The 18,010-nt window shown below is 35.5% G+C and overlaps 3 protein-coding genes across 3 annotated transcripts; 2 read left to right on the plus strand and 1 right to left on the minus strand.

The window, feature by feature from the left end:
* The first annotated feature begins 295 nt into the window (after window positions 1–295).
* On the plus strand, window positions 296–4,148 carry LOC120342168 (inosine-uridine preferring nucleoside hydrolase-like). The gene is made up of 5 exons (XM_039410882.2): window positions 296–348; window positions 1,105–1,342; window positions 1,897–2,040; window positions 2,117–2,176; window positions 2,549–4,148. The coding sequence occupies exons 1-5, from the start codon at window positions 311–313 to the stop codon at window positions 3,143–3,145; spliced, it is 1,077 nt and encodes a 358-aa protein (XP_039266816.2). The 5' UTR covers window positions 296–310; the 3' UTR covers window positions 3,146–4,148.
* A 1,253-nt stretch (window positions 4,149–5,401) lies between these two features.
* Window positions 5,402–8,434, plus strand: LOC120342914 (uncharacterized). The gene is made up of 5 exons (XM_078110506.1): window positions 5,402–5,752; window positions 5,935–6,076; window positions 6,126–6,172; window positions 6,341–6,400; window positions 7,304–8,434. Exons 1-5 carry the CDS (start codon window positions 5,561–5,563, stop codon window positions 7,898–7,900), a joined length of 1,038 nt encoding a protein of 345 aa, XP_077966632.1. The 5' UTR covers window positions 5,402–5,560; the 3' UTR covers window positions 7,901–8,434.
* LOC120342912 (bile acid-sensitive ion channel-like) lies at window positions 8,427–15,438 on the minus strand. The gene is made up of 10 exons (XM_039411960.2): window positions 15,057–15,438; window positions 14,050–14,201; window positions 13,621–13,756; window positions 13,044–13,253; window positions 12,558–12,765; window positions 11,774–11,960; window positions 11,052–11,191; window positions 9,803–9,910; window positions 9,274–9,406; window positions 8,427–8,765 (listed from the first exon to the last, which is right to left on the minus strand). The coding sequence occupies exons 1-10, from the start codon at window positions 15,086–15,088 to the stop codon at window positions 8,632–8,634; spliced, it is 1,440 nt and encodes a 479-aa protein (XP_039267894.2). The 5' UTR covers window positions 15,089–15,438; the 3' UTR covers window positions 8,427–8,631.
* Window positions 15,439–18,010: the final 2,572 nt, after the last annotated feature.

Raw genomic sequence — 18,010 nt, forward strand, 5'->3', positions numbered from 1 at the left:
TGTGTGACCAGCTCCGAGCATTCCCTCAACTTCGAAAACCGATATTTCTTTTCTCAATATGCTAAATAACAAGGTGAGTGGCAGGTTTTTTTTCAACGGCTATTCCAGATGTCAACTTCGACGGCATTTCAAAACTTACGACACGTCCGACTTTTTCACAAATCACCTAGATCTTTTTTCCGCATGGGAGTTGTCTGCAGAATAATCACAGCATTCGCATTTCGGCGATTGCCGTCAGTTTCTAAATGTCTTCACCGTTTCGCAGTGTGAGCATTATCGTGCAAAGGCAGAGGTAATAGCATACAGTAGTATGTCAGGCTCCGGGTTATCTTTTGTGCCTGTCGTTTGGTGAGATTGCACTTCTAATTAACGTAATTTCTACTTGCACATATATCTTTTCAAAATGCGATGCAACTATAATTTGTTGGTACCAATATACTTCACGTTACTTACTCGCATAGGAAAATCGGTTAAAAATACATTGCAGCGCACCTTAAAATATGATTTGTTGCAGCACGAAGTATTTACTGAATCTTTTTAAAACCATCCTTCCGGCGACGTGTGCGCTCTCGATTGAAAGTCAAAATGCGATATGCATCTCAATACGTAACTTACATAATATACGAATGTGCCTTTATGATAGCTATAGCTTATCGTTAAATCATAGTATCATCACGTTGACGCAGCTGACATCACGTGGCAAAATGAAAAGGACAGCCTTTGCTGCATTACGATAAGTTGGAAATGACGAAATGGAAGCAGGTGGACAAATTGCTGAATAACTAACGTTTTGGCCAGTCACATTGTGTATGTGTGCACGTTACATGTCGAGAACGTATATAAAGTTCACGCATCAGCGCTCGCTTATCAAACAGTGCTGTTCGAGTATACATGCTTTTATGGCAGTTTCAGCTATATTGCGCGAACCTACTCAATATCTTTCATCAGGTGGTGTTATATTTGTGCTTTCGCAGTACCCATTCATATATCGCATTCTTACTGAAATATATTTTTCAGTATACATTGATTCGAGGTAGCATTAACATTATAATGACGAACATTAAAGAAGTTTGAACGAATGTTCATTACGTTTTTGAATTTCAGTGTGAACTTTAGCCCATTTCATAAAGAAATAGTGGAATATCAGAAAATGGAACCCGAAAAATATCTGTTAATAGACTGTGATCCAGGTGTCGATGATTGTTTTGCAATCATGATGGCTTTAACGCAAAGTCCAAAAATTAAAATTGTTGCAATAACTTGTGTGAATGGAAACGTCGGTATCAAACAGGTTGCCATCAACGCGGTTCGAGTTGTAAAAGTTTGCGAGATGTTAGACCAGGTTAGTTAATCATTTACTAGATTAAACTCGTGCTATTCTCACAGTGGTGTGAGTGAAGAGTGCTGATACTAATCAATAATATTTTCAAATGTAAAGCGATGGGAAACGATGAACTTAAATTATAACTATTTTAACTTACTAGGTGAACTTGGATATTGTGTATTGAACCTCAGGCCCTTTCCCTTTGTTTACTTTCTACTTCGGATCCGTATGTGGTACTTGCCACAAGGATGCTTGAACGAAATAGTATAAGTATTAACGTGATAAGTAAAAATAACATGATCTCTTCAACGAAATGGTAAGTATGGGATTCAAGTTATATCTTGTATTGTTTGAAGAAGTTAGACCATGATCTTACGAAAGCTCACAAATATACTTATCATTTCGTTGAAAGAGATCATGTTATTTTTACTTATTTCAACTCACATGGCTAATTTTAAGCTGGTGCGAATCGAAATATATATATTACAATAAAACAATATTAATCATTGCCGTCTCAGTGATATTTTATTAATTTCGAGGATATTGATATTTTGTGCTTTTATTTGGGTCAGGTGCCTATTTACCAGGGATGCGCTGATCCGGTTCTTTTGATGCCTGGCAGCATTGATTCAAGTTTTTACCACGGTAAGGACGGTATGGGAGACGTGCCGGATATCGAGCCACGTTCAGACGAAAATCTACTGAGACATGTTCAGGTCGGTGGCATCAATTGCTGTTAGTTATCTTTTTACACTTTACTCAAAAGTACTGAAAAAATTATTATGTTTTCAGGATGAACACGCTGTTAACGCAATAATTCGATTGTCAAAAAAATACGAAGGGAAACTACAAGTAAGTTCAGTTGATAAGAAATCTAACAAAATCATCCACATGGTGAATTGATTGTTTGAGTATAACTATTTTTACGAAACTCTTCGACCCATGGGATATTCCGGATCGATAGGTGAGGGAATAGGCATGACTCGGGCTGTTTTTTTTTTTTTTTGCGAATCAATAAATACTAGGATTCAGCATGTTTTATTCTATATTTTGGTTTCAAAACATTATAAATTTGATAGAAGCATATAAGTTTATATGTGTTTTTATTCTCTCTTAGCTTCATAGAATTTTTATTGCCAACATTTGCCTTGTTAGATTATTTAGATTAGCTTCTCGCAAACATCGACATAAAAAAAGTAAATAACTATATTTTCTTTCAATCAGATTCTTGCGATTGGACCCCTCACTAATGTTGCCCTCGCCACTAGACTGGATCCGGATCTTCCTGAACGATTGAAAAGTGTTCATATATTAGGGGGTACGATAAGAGGTCACGGGAATGTGACACCATGTTCTGAATACAACTTTTTCACCGATCCTGAAGCGGCGCAAATGGTTTTGCGTGGGTTCTCTCATCGATGTCCAGTACAAATCCTGACATACGAGGTAACGACGGACCATCCTCTTCCACCGCATTGGTTTGATGGTTTATTGGAGAAAGATAGTGCTAAGTGTAACTTTTTTCGTGAAGTGTATAAGACACCAAAATTGTTGGAACTCGAAGACATATCCGCTGGGGTTTCAACTGGGTATATCATCTGTGACGCATATATAGTAAGCGTTGTTCTGAGACCAGATTGCATCATAAAATCTAGGAAGCTGCGCATGGGAGTAGAACTGGGTGGGAACTTATCGAGAGGAAGCCTTGTAATTGATCACAAAAGCAAAGGTAGTCCACATTTGACGGAAGGTGCGATTGAACTGATTGAAGAAATAGACGTTGAAAAGTTCAAAGAGTTAGTGGCCGAAACATTGGCCTGATTGCTTGAACCTCGCCAAGCAGTGATACCTTCGCAATAATATCGATGATGATTTAAAATATAATCCAATCTGCACTGACAACAGGAGAACTTATTCGTTGAATTTAGTTCGGTTAAACAATTGCCATTTATTGACGTTGTACGATGGTTCGACAATTGTATAAAATGCTTTGAAAATTTATATCTACCTGTGAAAGCTTTTATGATGTTGAGAAGTGTGTTGGTATCCATTTCTTGGGTTAAATCGTATATATCCAGCAATCTGCGGTGCCCTCTTACAACTGTGATAAATGTTACGTACCTCATCCAAACTCACTGCAATTTAACTTTTTTATTTGACGTGTTCCCTAAAAAGAATGCAACGTAATAATGAGGCGCATGAACAATACAAATTATCGGTACCGTTACTAAATTAACAATTCCAAAGAAATGACAATATTTTTTTGAATACTAATTTTGCTTGATTAGAAAACGCATGAAAATGCTATGTCCGTTTTAAAGCCAAATTTGAATATTATGACAGACGAAAAATAGTTTCGCAGGACTGATACTTCAATTGAAGACGTTCTATGATACCATTTCAGAATACAAAATACATGCAATACAAAATAGTTCAGCTCTTAAATAATTATTCTTTTTACATATGCACTGAGACTTATTCGAGCCGAAAGTGTATTGAAAAGAAGGCTGACTTGTAAAGTAGAAATGATGACGGTATTGGGGTATTCAACGTGGCACGGTGTAGGGTCCATTTTGAAAGCCACATTTTGGAGCGAAATAAGTCTGTCTTATTGAACAATATTACAAATTTTAACATCTTCAAAATAATGTTTTTGATTGGTTTATATAGTTTTTGCTCATTTTGATGTTTTACCGACGCTTGACCCCAGAACAATTTTGTTATTCTTTAGAATTGCAAAATTTTTGGACGCCCATTTTTCGAGTGTTTTGGAGAGTTGGTACCTACGAACTGATTTACATTTTTATTAAAATATACAACCAGGTACTGATAGCTTGTTTTAGCCCAGTCTATCGCAGCTTTTCTAGGACTATATTTTGATTTTTTTTATAGCAACAGCTGAAAACTGACAAAACGAGGCAATGATCACAACCAGGCTTGTATGTCTGCCTGAGCTGACGAAGCGTCTTGAGCGGCTACAAAAATTGATGATTATTCTTGGTTACAGAAATAAACAGGGAAATCGACTTTTGTGAAAACATTTATGGATGTTTTAGCAGTTCAGCTGATTGTGTGAAGTTTTAAAACCCAGTTGATGGACTTTATGCTGATTGGTCATTGTTAGGGAAATAAACGAAGAAATCGATGCTCGGGGAAACATCCCATTGGGGTGTTGTTTGGATGAAGTTTTTGAAAGCCGGTTGACGGACTTTATGCAGGTCGGTCGTTGTTACGGAAATAAACAAGGAAATTGATGCTCGGGGTAACATCATATGGGTGTTTTAGTTACTGATTGAATGAAGTTTTAAAAGCCGGTTGACGCCTAAACGGACGTGTTCAACTGTCAGTGCAATTCCGAATACCCGTACCCAGAATTCTACGCCGAAACCGGGACGTCCAATATTCCCATTCTGCCTTGAAGTTGACTCGTTCACAGGTTAGGTCTGCTGGAATCTCGTTATTCTATATCCAATTCACCATACCCGATCCTGCTAGTTTCCGTATTTTTTGCGTTCATGTTCCATTTACGTTTTGTACAGAATTGAAAGAGTTTATTTTAGCTATGTTTGGTATGTATTGACTTGTGGTTCTCCTACACTATTCCACCGTTGTATATACAGGTTGAATTAATAAGGAAATGACGCTGCTCAATCAATACTGATTGCAACACAAATTGTATCAAGTGATCAATTGTAAACAAAGCCGACAGATCAAGGGTCTACGTTCTTGCGGTTAAACTGTATGCATTGCACCCTTCAATCAAAGTTTGTTTAACGTTAAGAGAGCGGCATGCGCGATGATGCACCGATCTGTTTAGATAGTAGCAGTAGTACTCGGTTAGTAGCGACACAGAAAACGGTAAATTGCGCCTGTTGCATTCATGCACGCTGTCCACCAGTATTGAATTAATGACCTTGTTTTCAATTATAGTTTGAGGACCACATCCACCTAACTCTAGTGAGGAGTTAGTTGTAATAGATCAATGAAAAGTAGGTCACACCTGAAAACTGTACATCGAAAGTCAGAATGTGGTTCGGTATGGCATTCCAGTCTTCTGTATACAGTACTGTTTTATTTAAATGAAACGTATTTAGGATTGAGTAACGCAGGTGCTGCAGCTCTTCAACTTAATACCGGTAATATTTCAAGGATATTGAATCTTTTTCGAAGCCTTTATAGTTCATATTTAAAGATTTCCTATTTTATGAAACGTGAGAGGCAATTGTAGCAAGCAAGATGAATCCAGACAAATATATTTTGATCGATTGTGATCCTGGTGTTGATGATTGTTTTGCAATCACGATGGCATTGTCTCAAAATCCAAAAGTAAAGGTTGTCGGAATAACTTGTGTGAATGGGAATGTAAATATTAAACAAGTTGCCATTAATACAGTCAGAACCGTTAAACTTTGTGGAATGCTCGATCAGGTGAGATGACAAAATGTACTTTGTTTTTCCTCATGTATGATAAAACCCAGAGCATAGAATAGAACTTATATTTTGCACTAGTGTATTTGAAATAAAAATCCGCGTTGATTAAATGCGGTATTATGTTGGCGGAATTTACTTGCTGACTGTCATTTGAATTTGCTTTAACGTTGGTTTCCTAGGTTCCCATTTTCAAAGGTTGTGGTGATCCCGTCATTATTATGCCAGGAGCGATCGACTCCACTGCATTCCACGGAAAAGATGGCATGGGTGATGTGCCAGATGTTGAACCTCGTGCTGACGAGAGCACTGGAGCATGTCCAGGTTTCTGCAAATTGACATTTATTAACTCATTTTATTTTTATTTTTCTAGAGAAAGCGTACGTTTTAGTGACACGAGTCAAATCACTTAACCCTCATGTACAGCAGGAACGAACCACGTTTTTTTCACAGCAAGCGCATTTACAATATATCTGAGAGCAACCTTCCCTATTTATGAAATTGTGAACAAATCGTATTTGTACTAAAATCTATTGTGCGTAAATTCAATATTTACTCCACTGTATTTTTACATTTTCCGCATTTTAGGAAGAACATGGTGTGAATGCAATTATGCGTTTGGCCAAAGAATATGAAGGAAAATTGGAGGTCGGTAAACTATTGCATATTTATATCCAAGTTTTCACGAAGTCTATATCACAGTATTTAATTGATGTAGGCTGAAATTTGAAGTTTACGAAGTCTCAATATTCTCATCCGGTATGCGTTCAGCCCCGCAAAGAGTCAAGTGTAACCTTTCTCTGACCCCATATTCCCTTCACTACGGAAGTATATTATATATATATATACCAACGTCAAGAAAAATTTGAAATAGAAAAGCTGAAAGTTTCAAAAATGTCGCAGAACAATTTCTTAATATTATTTGCAATGGTACCCAGGCTTGTCCATGGGAATCCGAAAACGTCCCATGGGATGGGACAGCACACATTTCTATTTCCCATGGGACACGAAAACCGTATCATTCTCAGGAAAATGATGGTAAAACATTTCGTTATGGATTTCGTGTCCATATATTTGAGCATAGCTCTCTTGTTAGTTATAAAGAGCAAAATATCTTCTGCATTAACAATATAACTTGTGAAGGGGCTGATGGACACATGTATAATAGTTATGAATATAAAGTTAACAAAGTCCGTAAATTTTGTTTATTTGCATGTCTATTCGTACATGTAGTCCCATTTAGTGGACGCTAAACCTAAATTTAACAATTAAGGGAATCCCATGGGATGGAATGGGTCGGGCGTAATTGCTATGGGACAGAAAAATATCTCCCATGAACAAGCCTGATGATACCCATCTATATAGTGTAAATAGGTCATGAATGATTTCCAGAATGGGATTTTTCATTAGCTGAAAACGATAAAGTGTATTTCGATCCTCGAAATTGCAGCACTGTGTTCGAATGAATCTATAGTCATGTAGAACCGGATAAGATATCATGTCATCGCAGTCGGTTCGTATTTTCCTATTGTAAGGTGTATTTGTTTACAGATTCTTGCGATTGGGCCGCTTACTAACATTGCGATTGCCGTGAGGCTTGACCCAGATCTGCCCAAGCGACTGAAAGCCTTGCATATACTTGGTGGAACTCTAAGAGGACATGGAAATATAACTCCTTGTTCGGAATACAACTTTTACGTTGATCCGGAAGCTGCACAGATGACATTGCGCTCATTCTCAAAGCATTGCCTTGTTCGTTTGGTTACATACGAAACTACTCTTGATCATGCTGTTCCAGTCGATTGGTTAGATCAACTACTAAACGGTAAAGACAAAAAACGAACATTCTTTCGCGAAATTTACAAAAGATGTCAGAACATACAACTGCACAAAATTTCTGAGGGGCTGTTACGTGGTTACACTATTTGTGATATTTACGCAGTTTGCGTTGCCTTGGAACCCAACTGCGTAAAGAAGTCGCGTAAATTGCGCATGGGCGTAGAGTTGGGCGGACATCTAGCAAGAGGTAGTCTCATAATTGACCACAGAAACAAAGGAAGCCCTTTTCTAACTGAAGGAACAATCGAAGTTATCGAGGAAATCTGCCTTGTGCAACTCAAAGACATGTTAGCAAGAGCATTTTCCTAGATATCGTCATTCATACGGACCAGCAGTGTTTCGATTTCGACTGAACAAAACATTCTCCCAAAGATTTTACCACTGTAAAACCTTCATCTCCTTATAATTTGGGATTTAAGAATCGGAAAAAGAATGGTATCTGGAATCGAAAAACACACGGTTGTTCAAAAATTTACGTTTAAGATATGTATAGAAGACAGTTTGGTTAGTGTGATATAGCTATTTTTTATTCTAAAATACGTACTATTTTCATGATCCATTCTGCCTAGCACCAAAAAGTCTCATTTTTACCAAAGCCTATTCACGTAATATTCAAATGTGGCACTACTGCTTAGACTTAGCTATGGTCGATTGTTGTAGAAAATATGAAATTCTATATTGGTATAAATTTATCAAGGTTTGATTTAGTTATTTACAATCTCCATATTTCAAAAAAAATTTCGTTTTGTATTATTGGTTTTTGCAAACTAATATGGTACCGCGATTAGGCAGTGAATACGTTTTACCATGTATCATATTTTAGTAATAAAACTGATTACAAAACGTTGGCTATTTTTCAGTCCCTTGTAGTGAATTGACTGACTTGGTTTTTGGAAATAGCTTTCTTTGTTGAAAAAATCTTAAAGATATTATACATCGCGTAACGCCGCGCTGGAAGTGCGTGATGAACTACAAATTAATTATCGTTATCAAGTTCTTGTAGATTCATGATACAATTCATGTAAGTAGATTTCGTTGTTTTATGCGGACACGCTTTTGTCTACTTTTCTGGAAACTCTTCTGTCTGACGTTCTGCCTGCTTTTTGTCCCAAAAATTGAAATATTTCGATCAAAGTAATGAAACTCATTCCAAGCCATAAACCCAATTGTCCACCTGAATTAAAGAGAACTTATTTATAATAAATAGAGAAGACAATCTCCATCTATCTCTATAGCATTTCGGCCCTCCTGGGTAGTGCAAATAATTCAAAATCTAAAATTTAGTACAATCATATAATATAGTTTAAAATAATTGATTTAACTCTTTGGTAGCTTAGTGGAGGTTTTTCTCTAGTGTGATTATACACATTTCTGACAGTTTAATGTCATGAGTTTTTGTGACTTGATATTGGTTTACGCCTTTACGGTATAAGTTACGGAAATAATTTTTGATGCATATTACTTCTGCTGAAATATTGTGGGTTCCGAAACTGATTGTTAACCGCCGTCATTCCTATTCAAACCAACCCGCATTGGTGAATCTACGCAATGCAATAGTTCCACGTAAAATTCGCCATATAATCATAACTATTTAAAATTGATGGATGCTTGGCAGTGTGCTGAATTACGGTTACTGCTTATCTGACTGCACAAATACATGAAATACTTAACGAAATACAAACCTAGATCACTGATTAAACTTGATTCATCAACTTTTTTAGACTGACTGAATGTGCTGTAGCTCATACTATTGAAGTAAATCTCGAACTGAATTGAATTTCCTTGAACATATGTTTTATCCTTTGTCATTCTAGTCTGAAAATGAAAGAGCGAATTTATATAGAGTGGTAAACGAGGGTAGTTGTTGAGCACGTTCTTGGTATAATGAGGCCTCTCTCTTGACCCATAACTTTCATGCTGACGATATGCTATGTAGGCTACTTGATTATTTTATTTTGATTGTCCCAATAGGCGTAACCGTAAGGTCTGGTCAAATTGCGTATAGTAAAGTATAGCCGATAGTAAAAGTTTAAGTCGAGTAAGTGTGGACTAACCACTTATTTAAAATTTTTGAAGCAAATATTCTATGACCTACAAACTATTAAACCTAAATGAACTGATTGTACGAGCGGTAAGCAGGATATTGTACTTTGAACTTATGGGCGACAAATTTACTGCAACAAACAAGGGGTATCCGTTACAACGCCCAACCTGTAAAGATTCCATTGTTGGTAAGTTTGGATATGTTGAATAAGATATCGTCAATCCGTACTTTGTGTAAGTACATGGTATCGAACAATTGCAATCGGTAGATGATAACTAAAAGAAAAAATCGTTTATGATTCTTGTGTTATAGGTTTTCAAACACGAAAAACTAGTATGAAATTGAGCAACATTAATGTGTCTTCGTTTAGCACCGCACTTAACATCGTATGCTACTTAAAGAGCGTCCCGCGCGCGGATCGTCATAGCTGAGGTTTTTTCCATTTCTGAAAAAACAGTCTGTTTCAAAACAAGGACACTACATGTGTGGACGTATTGTGCAACAGCTTGAGAGGGCTTGTACAACACAATACGATCGTCGTTACCCGTGGCCTTTCGAAGGGTATATTGAAAATAAGAATCGCTTTCATATTTTTCTGTTTTTCCCCATTCAATACAAACAAAAAAAAAACAAATAAAAACATCCATTTTAAACAAAATAGGTGAAAAATATTCAAAATCAATCGTTTTAAAAACAAATCTTTTTGAATAAATTGTTGCAGTATTACATACTTCATAACTTCTATTGGGGCAATCCAATTTTAGCATCAGAGTATACCGAAAAATAAGAATGCAAAAAACTTTACTTTCGTCATGCGATCTACTAGTTAAGCAATATTTTTGTCACAATACCTGCACGCAGCCCTTCTGCAGTGAGGATAGACCTTCATTGCATCAGGTGTAATTTTGCGATGGAGAGGTCGTATTCAACTTTTCTTCCTATCGGACATTTAGTAAATAACTCGTTACGGTACAGATAACCCCCTTTTGACAAATGAGGTGGCCGCCAATGTTCGACTACGAGTTTGCCCAATTAGAATCGAAACTCGCCGTCTAGGATCCAGTCGGGTCATAACTCCAACGCGTGGTGGAATGTTTGACAACACTTTTGCACTAAAGTTTGAGAAGGTGTGTACGGGCAAGTCATAGATACTTAACGGAGTTTCGAAGGGTATATTAACGATAATAATTGATTAGGCAAGTTTTTGCGTTCATTTTTTCTTGTTTTAACCTATCTAATACAAAAGATGCAAATGAAACAGGCATTTTGAACAAAACGGGTAACAAATATTTTTGAACAAATTTCTAGTTATAGCTGATACTCGTGCACCAACAGTAAAATACGACAAGTAATTTGCTGTATCGTATGGTTTCTGTAACCCAATACTGTATCTATTGTAGATAAGCGATCACTTACATTTTCTTGCATTGCAACCGCATATGCAGAAGCGCAGTCATACATATCTTGAGCAGTACATTCTCTGGAAAAGTTTGCAGCCCAATATTGCGTGAATAAATGACAGCCACATTCATTCACTACCATGTCCGTGAGGCATTCTTAAAAAAACTAATATGATAAACTTTTACTGAACATCAATACGTAATTTTTTATCGACTAGCTTCATTTCAATACAAGGAAACGAATAGCTATTTTTATTCAGTTACATAGAAGCGCTGTGATTTCAGGACTTTGCTGTTTAGTGCGGTTCAAGAAAATAATTTCGATGACGTCATCGCACACAAAAAACGAATCCCATGGACCTCGCAGAAACTTATGATAGCGAATAATACAATCTTGACCATTGAGGATTTCAAAGTAATTAGTGATTCATAAAGCAATTTTTCACAAGAGGAAGACAAGAATGACTAACAAGAACAACAAAATAATAAGAAGACGAGCAATATGTACATTTGGTGCCTTAAAATTGAGAAAGTAGTGTACCGTGAATATAATAATATGTACTGGTAAACAGTGGAAATGAAACAAAACTTTACGATTCGCAAGCACATTAGACTGATCTAACGTTTATATATAGTATATCGTATAAGGAACCCAAATCGTCTGTTTAATATTATGCTTTAAATGAATTAATCGTTAAATTAAGTAAGTAATAAAGTAACATCGAACTTACAACTCACCATTCATGCAATTATTCAAGCTATAGGTTGAAAAATACTTCAGATTCTCCCTATTTGGATCACACTGTCCCCAAGGTCCGTACATTAATTTGTAATCAGATCGAGTTATTTCTATGGACGCTTTTGTACCAACTGGAACTGATACTCCAAACGTTTCGACATCTGGAACATCGTGTTGTGGATGTATCTGCAATGTTAATAAAAGACGCTCAGTCACAAAACCAAAACTTCCTCTTCAATATGACAAGTTTTCCACCTAAATCAATATTTTGTAGACGTGGGAGTGGCAACAACGAAGACCGCAGCATTTAAATGTTATTTTCACTTTATCTTTTTTTCACGGCGAGGGATATGTTTTTTGCAGTAGTGAGCGAAACATATTAGTGCGGGACTCGCTTTTTGCAAACGTTTTCACGCCATCTGTTAATCTATCCCTTTGCGTGGCAAAGTTAGTACAAATGGGTTTAAATCTCGCTAAAGTAACTTGCTCTGAACCTGAAGACGCTGGTCTGAAACGAATAAAAATGCATAAAAAGCGAGAAATCGAAAGTTCAATTAATCAACTAAATTAATTTTAAACAAGTGTATACATTATATGTGATAAAAATTAATTGCTGGTTTATTTTCTGATCTTTCAGCAATGTCAATTAGGATTTACTTACAGCAAATGTACCTCTCGATATTTATCCTTAGATTGGCTGAACACGTCCAATATTTGTAATCATAAGTTAACAAATACACGAATCAAATGTTTATTCAATATTCTTGCAAGAAAGTTGCAAACCTGTAGCTTTATTCCTGCCTCCGAGTTTCCAAGGAAAGGTTGTTCGGTGTATAAGTCTTGTCGCACATCTAGAGTTACCGACAACCCATGACCAGAGCCAGGAATGTTCTGAGTTTTGTTATAATCCCCTTCATTAAATGTATAACATTTTCCCAAAGTCGTAAAAATTGTAGTGAAGTCGTTCAGATCGCAATCAGACGATTTGAACCTGCAATGATACCTTAAACTACATTTATCTGATTTATCATTTCTGAAAATCTTCCTGAATATGTTATATCAAAATGACGATCACTTATGCTTATGAATAAAACATGTAGGTAGACATACATACGCAAATAGATTAACACTTTCGAATTAGACCATTGAACATCTTTGAAATTTTGGTGATATATATGATTATGTATTTATAATAGTAGTGCCAAAGTCTCAAAAAAAATGTTAGAAATGTATTCCAATAAATTCAGATGCGTGTTTGAGACTACTTACCGGCATTGTGGCATAAATTTCCCTCCAATAGAAAATCCCCGCTTGTTTGTGAATGTCTTTATATCGAAGTTTTGGCCAAATCCATCTATTCTCGAGATATTTGGTTTCATGTTATTATTCTTTGCATAAGCCATGTACGAAGACGATGTCATTTGGTTTATTGTGTGAATGGCTCGAAGTGTTCGGAGGTTCGGAGACGCCAAAAAATAACTGGAGTAGTATTAAGTCACATCAGGAATTTTTATATACCAAATACCGGGCAAGAATGTTTGGAGATGTCCAAATCGAATGAGTCAATTTTATTTAGGGTAATTGTAGCAAGTAGCGTAAAATTCCTTAATCCAAACTATACTATTTTGACAAAGTTGAACAACACATTAAAATAAATGGTCAAACTAAAATACTTGCTATTAAATAAGTGAGAAATAAGGCATTAGTTATATATGGTACAATGTTGATATCATTCATTTTGTATTACTCTTTATTACTTTAACTTCTAGATTTTAAACTATTTTAAATGATAAAAACAAACCTGATTTCAATTAGAAACATAAAACGTTTGATTATTCCAACTTACCGATTAAAACTGCATATGGTGACAGCAGGAAATGGAAGATATGAAACAAATTCTTCCGAAATGTCGGTGCTTGTTGCATATTCCAAGTATTCTCTGATTCGAATGCTTATTTGCCAGAACAATATACCAATCATACCTTAGATAAAAGACTTCGATAAATTCACTAAAGAACATTCATAATTCAACAAACATGACAACCGCGTGTCGTAGCCACGTTTCAGTATTGACGTTGTAAGGTGTTGCGCGTGGCCTTGTCTGAAATGGCGTTCTCCACTAATCGCGCGCCATACATATAGAAAATAGATTATCCAATTGAAACTATAGTTTGCCATGAAGAACACTCTTTTTGTACGTGTATAATTAAAAATGACAGCAATGGTGCAAATTGTACACGACACGTTCACATCTCAAATACTATTATCAGAATACCTATAATCAGAATGGCCCAGAAGAATTTTGCAATTTTCGATTGACTGACGTAACAAAAGTATACTCCATGTATTGTTGTTGAACTGACGAATTCGAAATCATATTCCGATTCCTCTTTATGCGTTTTTGATTTCTCAGCCATATTCCAAGTTCTGTATAATAGTTATGAAAAATAACCAAATCCCAATTAAAATTATTCTCTTCTGAATTGATATATCATTTCATTTATCCGCATAAATTTGGTAAACTACCGTATTTTTGTGCTCACTCTATAGCATATACTGATATGTAATTGGTCAACAACCAAAAGTTTTGTTTTGACTGCAATCGTATAGTGTTTTCCACTGTTAGGTATTTACATTTAAAGTGTAACCTAATTATCTACACATTGTCAGAAATCTGCCTAACTAAGGTGTGGGGGCGTTACGAGTTTTGGCTTAGTATGAATACATGGAATCCAAGTACTGTTGTGGACAAAATGCTGATATATATATATATATATATCAAATCTCACAAATTTGAGTTCGAACCTCAGTCAATACAATGCGAAGCCCAATTCAACCAACCAGCATTACTTTGTACCCAGCTTGTTGATGACCTCGGCAATATGGCGCTGTATAAAGTCATAATGCATAACACCCATAAAATGTCATTGACATCATAATATGCACTGATGAAACACATTTATATGAAATAAATAATTTTGCCATTTACAGTCAGCAGCGATTATACGAAACTTCGTTGCTGCAGTTCAACATAAATGTCGGTCAGAAGATCCCGATTTCTAAAACTGTTTTATGTATGCTTAAATGAATCTTATTCAAACATATCTGCTCGAAATCTTCAGTTCTAGATTGCAATCAGTAATTTTGCTTTCACGTTTCTCATTCTTCAAAGATATTCTATTATAAGCAAAATAGAGTAGGTACATCAATTTTTATTATATTGAGGCTCAGATATTATCTATAGGTTCAAGTTGGTATTTTTAAAATCAATAATTCATTTACGTCATTAAAACAATTATAAGCTGAGCTCGCATCCTAAGTTTAAGTGTTGTGCATATTCGTTGTCAAATGAACGTGGCAAATAGAGTTTTCGGTCTTCGCCCTGTCATAAGCTCTTTATGCTTAAGTACTGGCAAATTGATTGCTATAATCGTTTTAAACTTAAAATACTGAAAATAACAAATGCATAATTTAAAACAACGACTAAACTATATATAATATTTCTAGCGTCGAGTTATCACGACATGAGGTGATGAAGGTTTCGGATTCCTTGTACAAACAAAAATCATGAATTTTTCAGACTGTTTATTGCTGTCAAAAACCGTAGTCAATTCATCGTTTCAAAATTTGGACAAAAGTATTACATAATGCGGACAAGAACAAAATCTATCAGCAACTGCCAAAAATGTGATTTTAGCGAAACTTGTCATTCTTGATCGCTACGGCTCAGCACTGTATTGCATTTCTAAAAATATAGCCGAGTAATTAACGCCCGCTAAAGCCCACCCTAGGTCAGTTTCGTTTTGAAACTTTTTTTTCGGATGGACGAACAATTTTACTACTAACCTCGCTCCATACGCATGCTCTATCCTTTTGCCTAGCGTTTCATATTTGAACTATGGCTCAAAATGATTAGGTAGTTATTGTTATGTGCGGTGAAACCTACTATAAATTGTTATATTCTATCTTATATCACTATCTTGCAAGTATTCTAATGAAATCGTATACCTAGCTTCATACAACCAAAGATCATTAGCGTCCGCACCTAACAATACTTATTTAACACTAAAATTAATAAGTATGGAGGAATTTTTATATTTCTCAAATCTCCTGCTTTCTGAGAAATAACCGCAAACCATACACCGCGGTAAAACTTAAACATTTCCACTGTTCCGGAATTTTGCATTTCTTTACAAAATGGGTAATGTTTGTATTGGCAAAGTTATAATTTGAAATATAAGACTTGCCAATACGATTATATAAGTTATCAAGTATTATGATAGTAACGGTAGAATGACAATTATTTATGGTATATATGGATCAACAAGTATCTTAACTACTATAAAATAAATTCTCACTTTTCTGGTGAGTTGCATCACGTAAAATTTCTACAAAAACAACAGTATGGATTGGTCATCTCACGAAATTTCGTTTTCCATTTACCGTTCATCGTAACCTAATTAGCCACATCGTATCAAAATCGTCAATTTTGAGCGAGTGCGATTTAATCAAATCTTGCTCGTACTCTTCCATGCCTATGTATCTTACATTTAAATTGTTTTGATTTTTAAATTCTACCAAAAAAATTATGTTAACATACAGAAGCTTGGTGAGCGTTTAAAAACTATTCATGACATTTAGCTCAAAATGATAACTTCATAATCTAGCTTCATCTCGCAACACATTTAACGTAGTGTTTAGCAAGTTCTCTTTCTGTTACAACACTCGCTATAAAATATTCACCTGATATCTATCGGGACAATATCTACTTCTCCGATACCTCAAATTCAAGTATCGAATATTGGGTTGCCAACTTTTTCGTGGTAAAATAAAATGCATTTTGAATGTTTTATGGTGAATCGAAAAACGCAACGTATACACAATTTTGGTCAATGTTGATAGATGACTATTTTTGCTTTATGGCTCGATTTAGACCTGGGGAACGACTTGACGAGCAAGCATAATATTTAAATAAACTTAAGTAATTTCCACCGACCGACTTTAAGGCGCGGTCAGTCACGGGTGATATGCCGCAAAAGATTTTTATAAGCTCATTAAATTGCACAGAAATAATACAGTACTGGTCTATTACTTCATACAAATCAGTAGCTGGGTATATTAAAAACAAAACATGATTAGATTACGACTAATTATATATATGATATAATAAAAAATTATGAAAATTCGATGATTCGTGTTTTCTGTGTGTCATCGATGAATAGCTTATTATATTGAAGCGTATCTATCATAAGTGTTGCTTTGACCGAGATTCTGTTAATAATGTGAAATAGTCTTAAAAATATTTGTTACTAAACGAACAAAGACCTGTACGAATTGATACACTGTTAACATGCAAAACTGTCTTGTGGCTGTGATTAAATACAAAATAACTGAATACCCGTATGACCAAGAAATATATGTTGTCATTTCGTTTTTTGCAGTATACACTTTATAAAACACAGTTATCTTTATTGAACATTATGTTGTTGTTGTCTTGTTGGTATTTTTATTCTTATGAAAAATCGCCTTTTTCATCAATTACTGAACCAATTGCTTTACCAATTTTTAGTGATTAAGGTTCTATTTTTCGCTAGAAGGCTATTACTTTTTTTTTAATTTCAAAAATTTCTGTGGGGTGGCTCGATGGGATTCGTTTTTTTCGTGTGCAATGACGCCATCAAAAATTGCGCACCTTGTGGCGGTCCGCGTTCGTCGTGAAGGTATCGGTAGTGTAGCAAGTACATAAGGATAGTTACTGTGTATTTTAATATTTTCACCACTTATTGTTAGTAGTGCATGTTATTTGCCTGAAACAAGGTCGTTGTCCCAATTTATTTCCTTTATGATATATTTTTCTCACTCAGTGTAGCTTGTCTTTGCCGTTCTTTGTTAGTTAGAAATTTGGTTTCATCACATATACTTGCTTTAAGGTTTCAAGTGTAATTCGTTATTTGGATCAATTCGATTGTGCAACTTTACAATATAACAATTGGCATTCAATACATTGTGTGCTTTCTGACCTCTGAAGGAGTCAAGATCGGAGTTACACTTTGTAAACGTGTGTTCAATAACACGGGAGTGTGGACACGCAGAAAGGGTCGAATTTTTTTTGCGTGTCCACACTCCCGCAGGCAAATAACATGCACTACTAACAATAAGTGGTGAAAATATTAAAATACACAGTAACTATTCTTATGTACTTGCTACAGTAGTTTTGGCAGCTTGCTTACCCGTAT

The sequence above is a fragment of the Styela clava genome, chromosome 3, assembly GCF_964204865.1.
Source record: "Styela clava chromosome 3, kaStyClav1.hap1.2, whole genome shotgun sequence".
Taxonomy (NCBI): Eukaryota; Metazoa; Chordata; class Ascidiacea; order Stolidobranchia; family Styelidae; genus Styela; species Styela clava.

What these genes read in the sequence shown, in the direction of transcription:
- LOC120342912 (XM_039411960.2), bottom strand. Translation starts at nt 15,088, where the DNA reads ATGCGAGCTCAGCTTATAATTGTTTTAATGAC. An exon ending in CTTGAATAATTGCATGAATG is followed by an intron (nt 11,192 to 11,773) that starts GTGAGTTGTAAG and finishes AGTTTTTTTAAG; the next exon opens with AATGCCTCACGGACATGGTA. An exon ending in CAACAATGGAATCTTTACAG is followed by an intron (nt 9,407 to 9,802) that starts GTTGGGCGTTGT and finishes TTTCATTTTCAG; the next exon opens with ACTAGAATGACAAAGGATAA.
- LOC120342168 (XM_039410882.2), top strand. Translation starts at nt 311, where the DNA reads ATGTCAGGCTCCGGGTTATCTTTTGTGCCTGTCGTTTG. An exon ending in TTTGCGAGATGTTAGACCAG is followed by an intron (nt 1,343 to 1,896) that starts GTTAGTTAATCA and finishes TATTTGGGTCAG; the next exon opens with GTGCCTATTTACCAGGGATG. An exon ending in AATACGAAGGGAAACTACAA is followed by an intron (nt 2,177 to 2,548) that starts GTAAGTTCAGTT and finishes TCTTTCAATCAG; the next exon opens with ATTCTTGCGATTGGACCCCT.
- LOC120342914 (XM_078110506.1), top strand. Translation starts at nt 5,561, where the DNA reads ATGAATCCAGACAAATATATTTTGATCGATTGTGATCCTGGTGTTGAT. An exon ending in TTTGTGGAATGCTCGATCAG is followed by an intron (nt 5,753 to 5,934) that starts GTGAGATGACAA and finishes TTGGTTTCCTAG; the next exon opens with GTTCCCATTTTCAAAGGTTG. An exon ending in TCAAATCACTTAACCCTCAT is followed by an intron (nt 6,173 to 6,340) that starts GTACAGCAGGAA and finishes TCCGCATTTTAG; the next exon opens with GAAGAACATGGTGTGAATGC.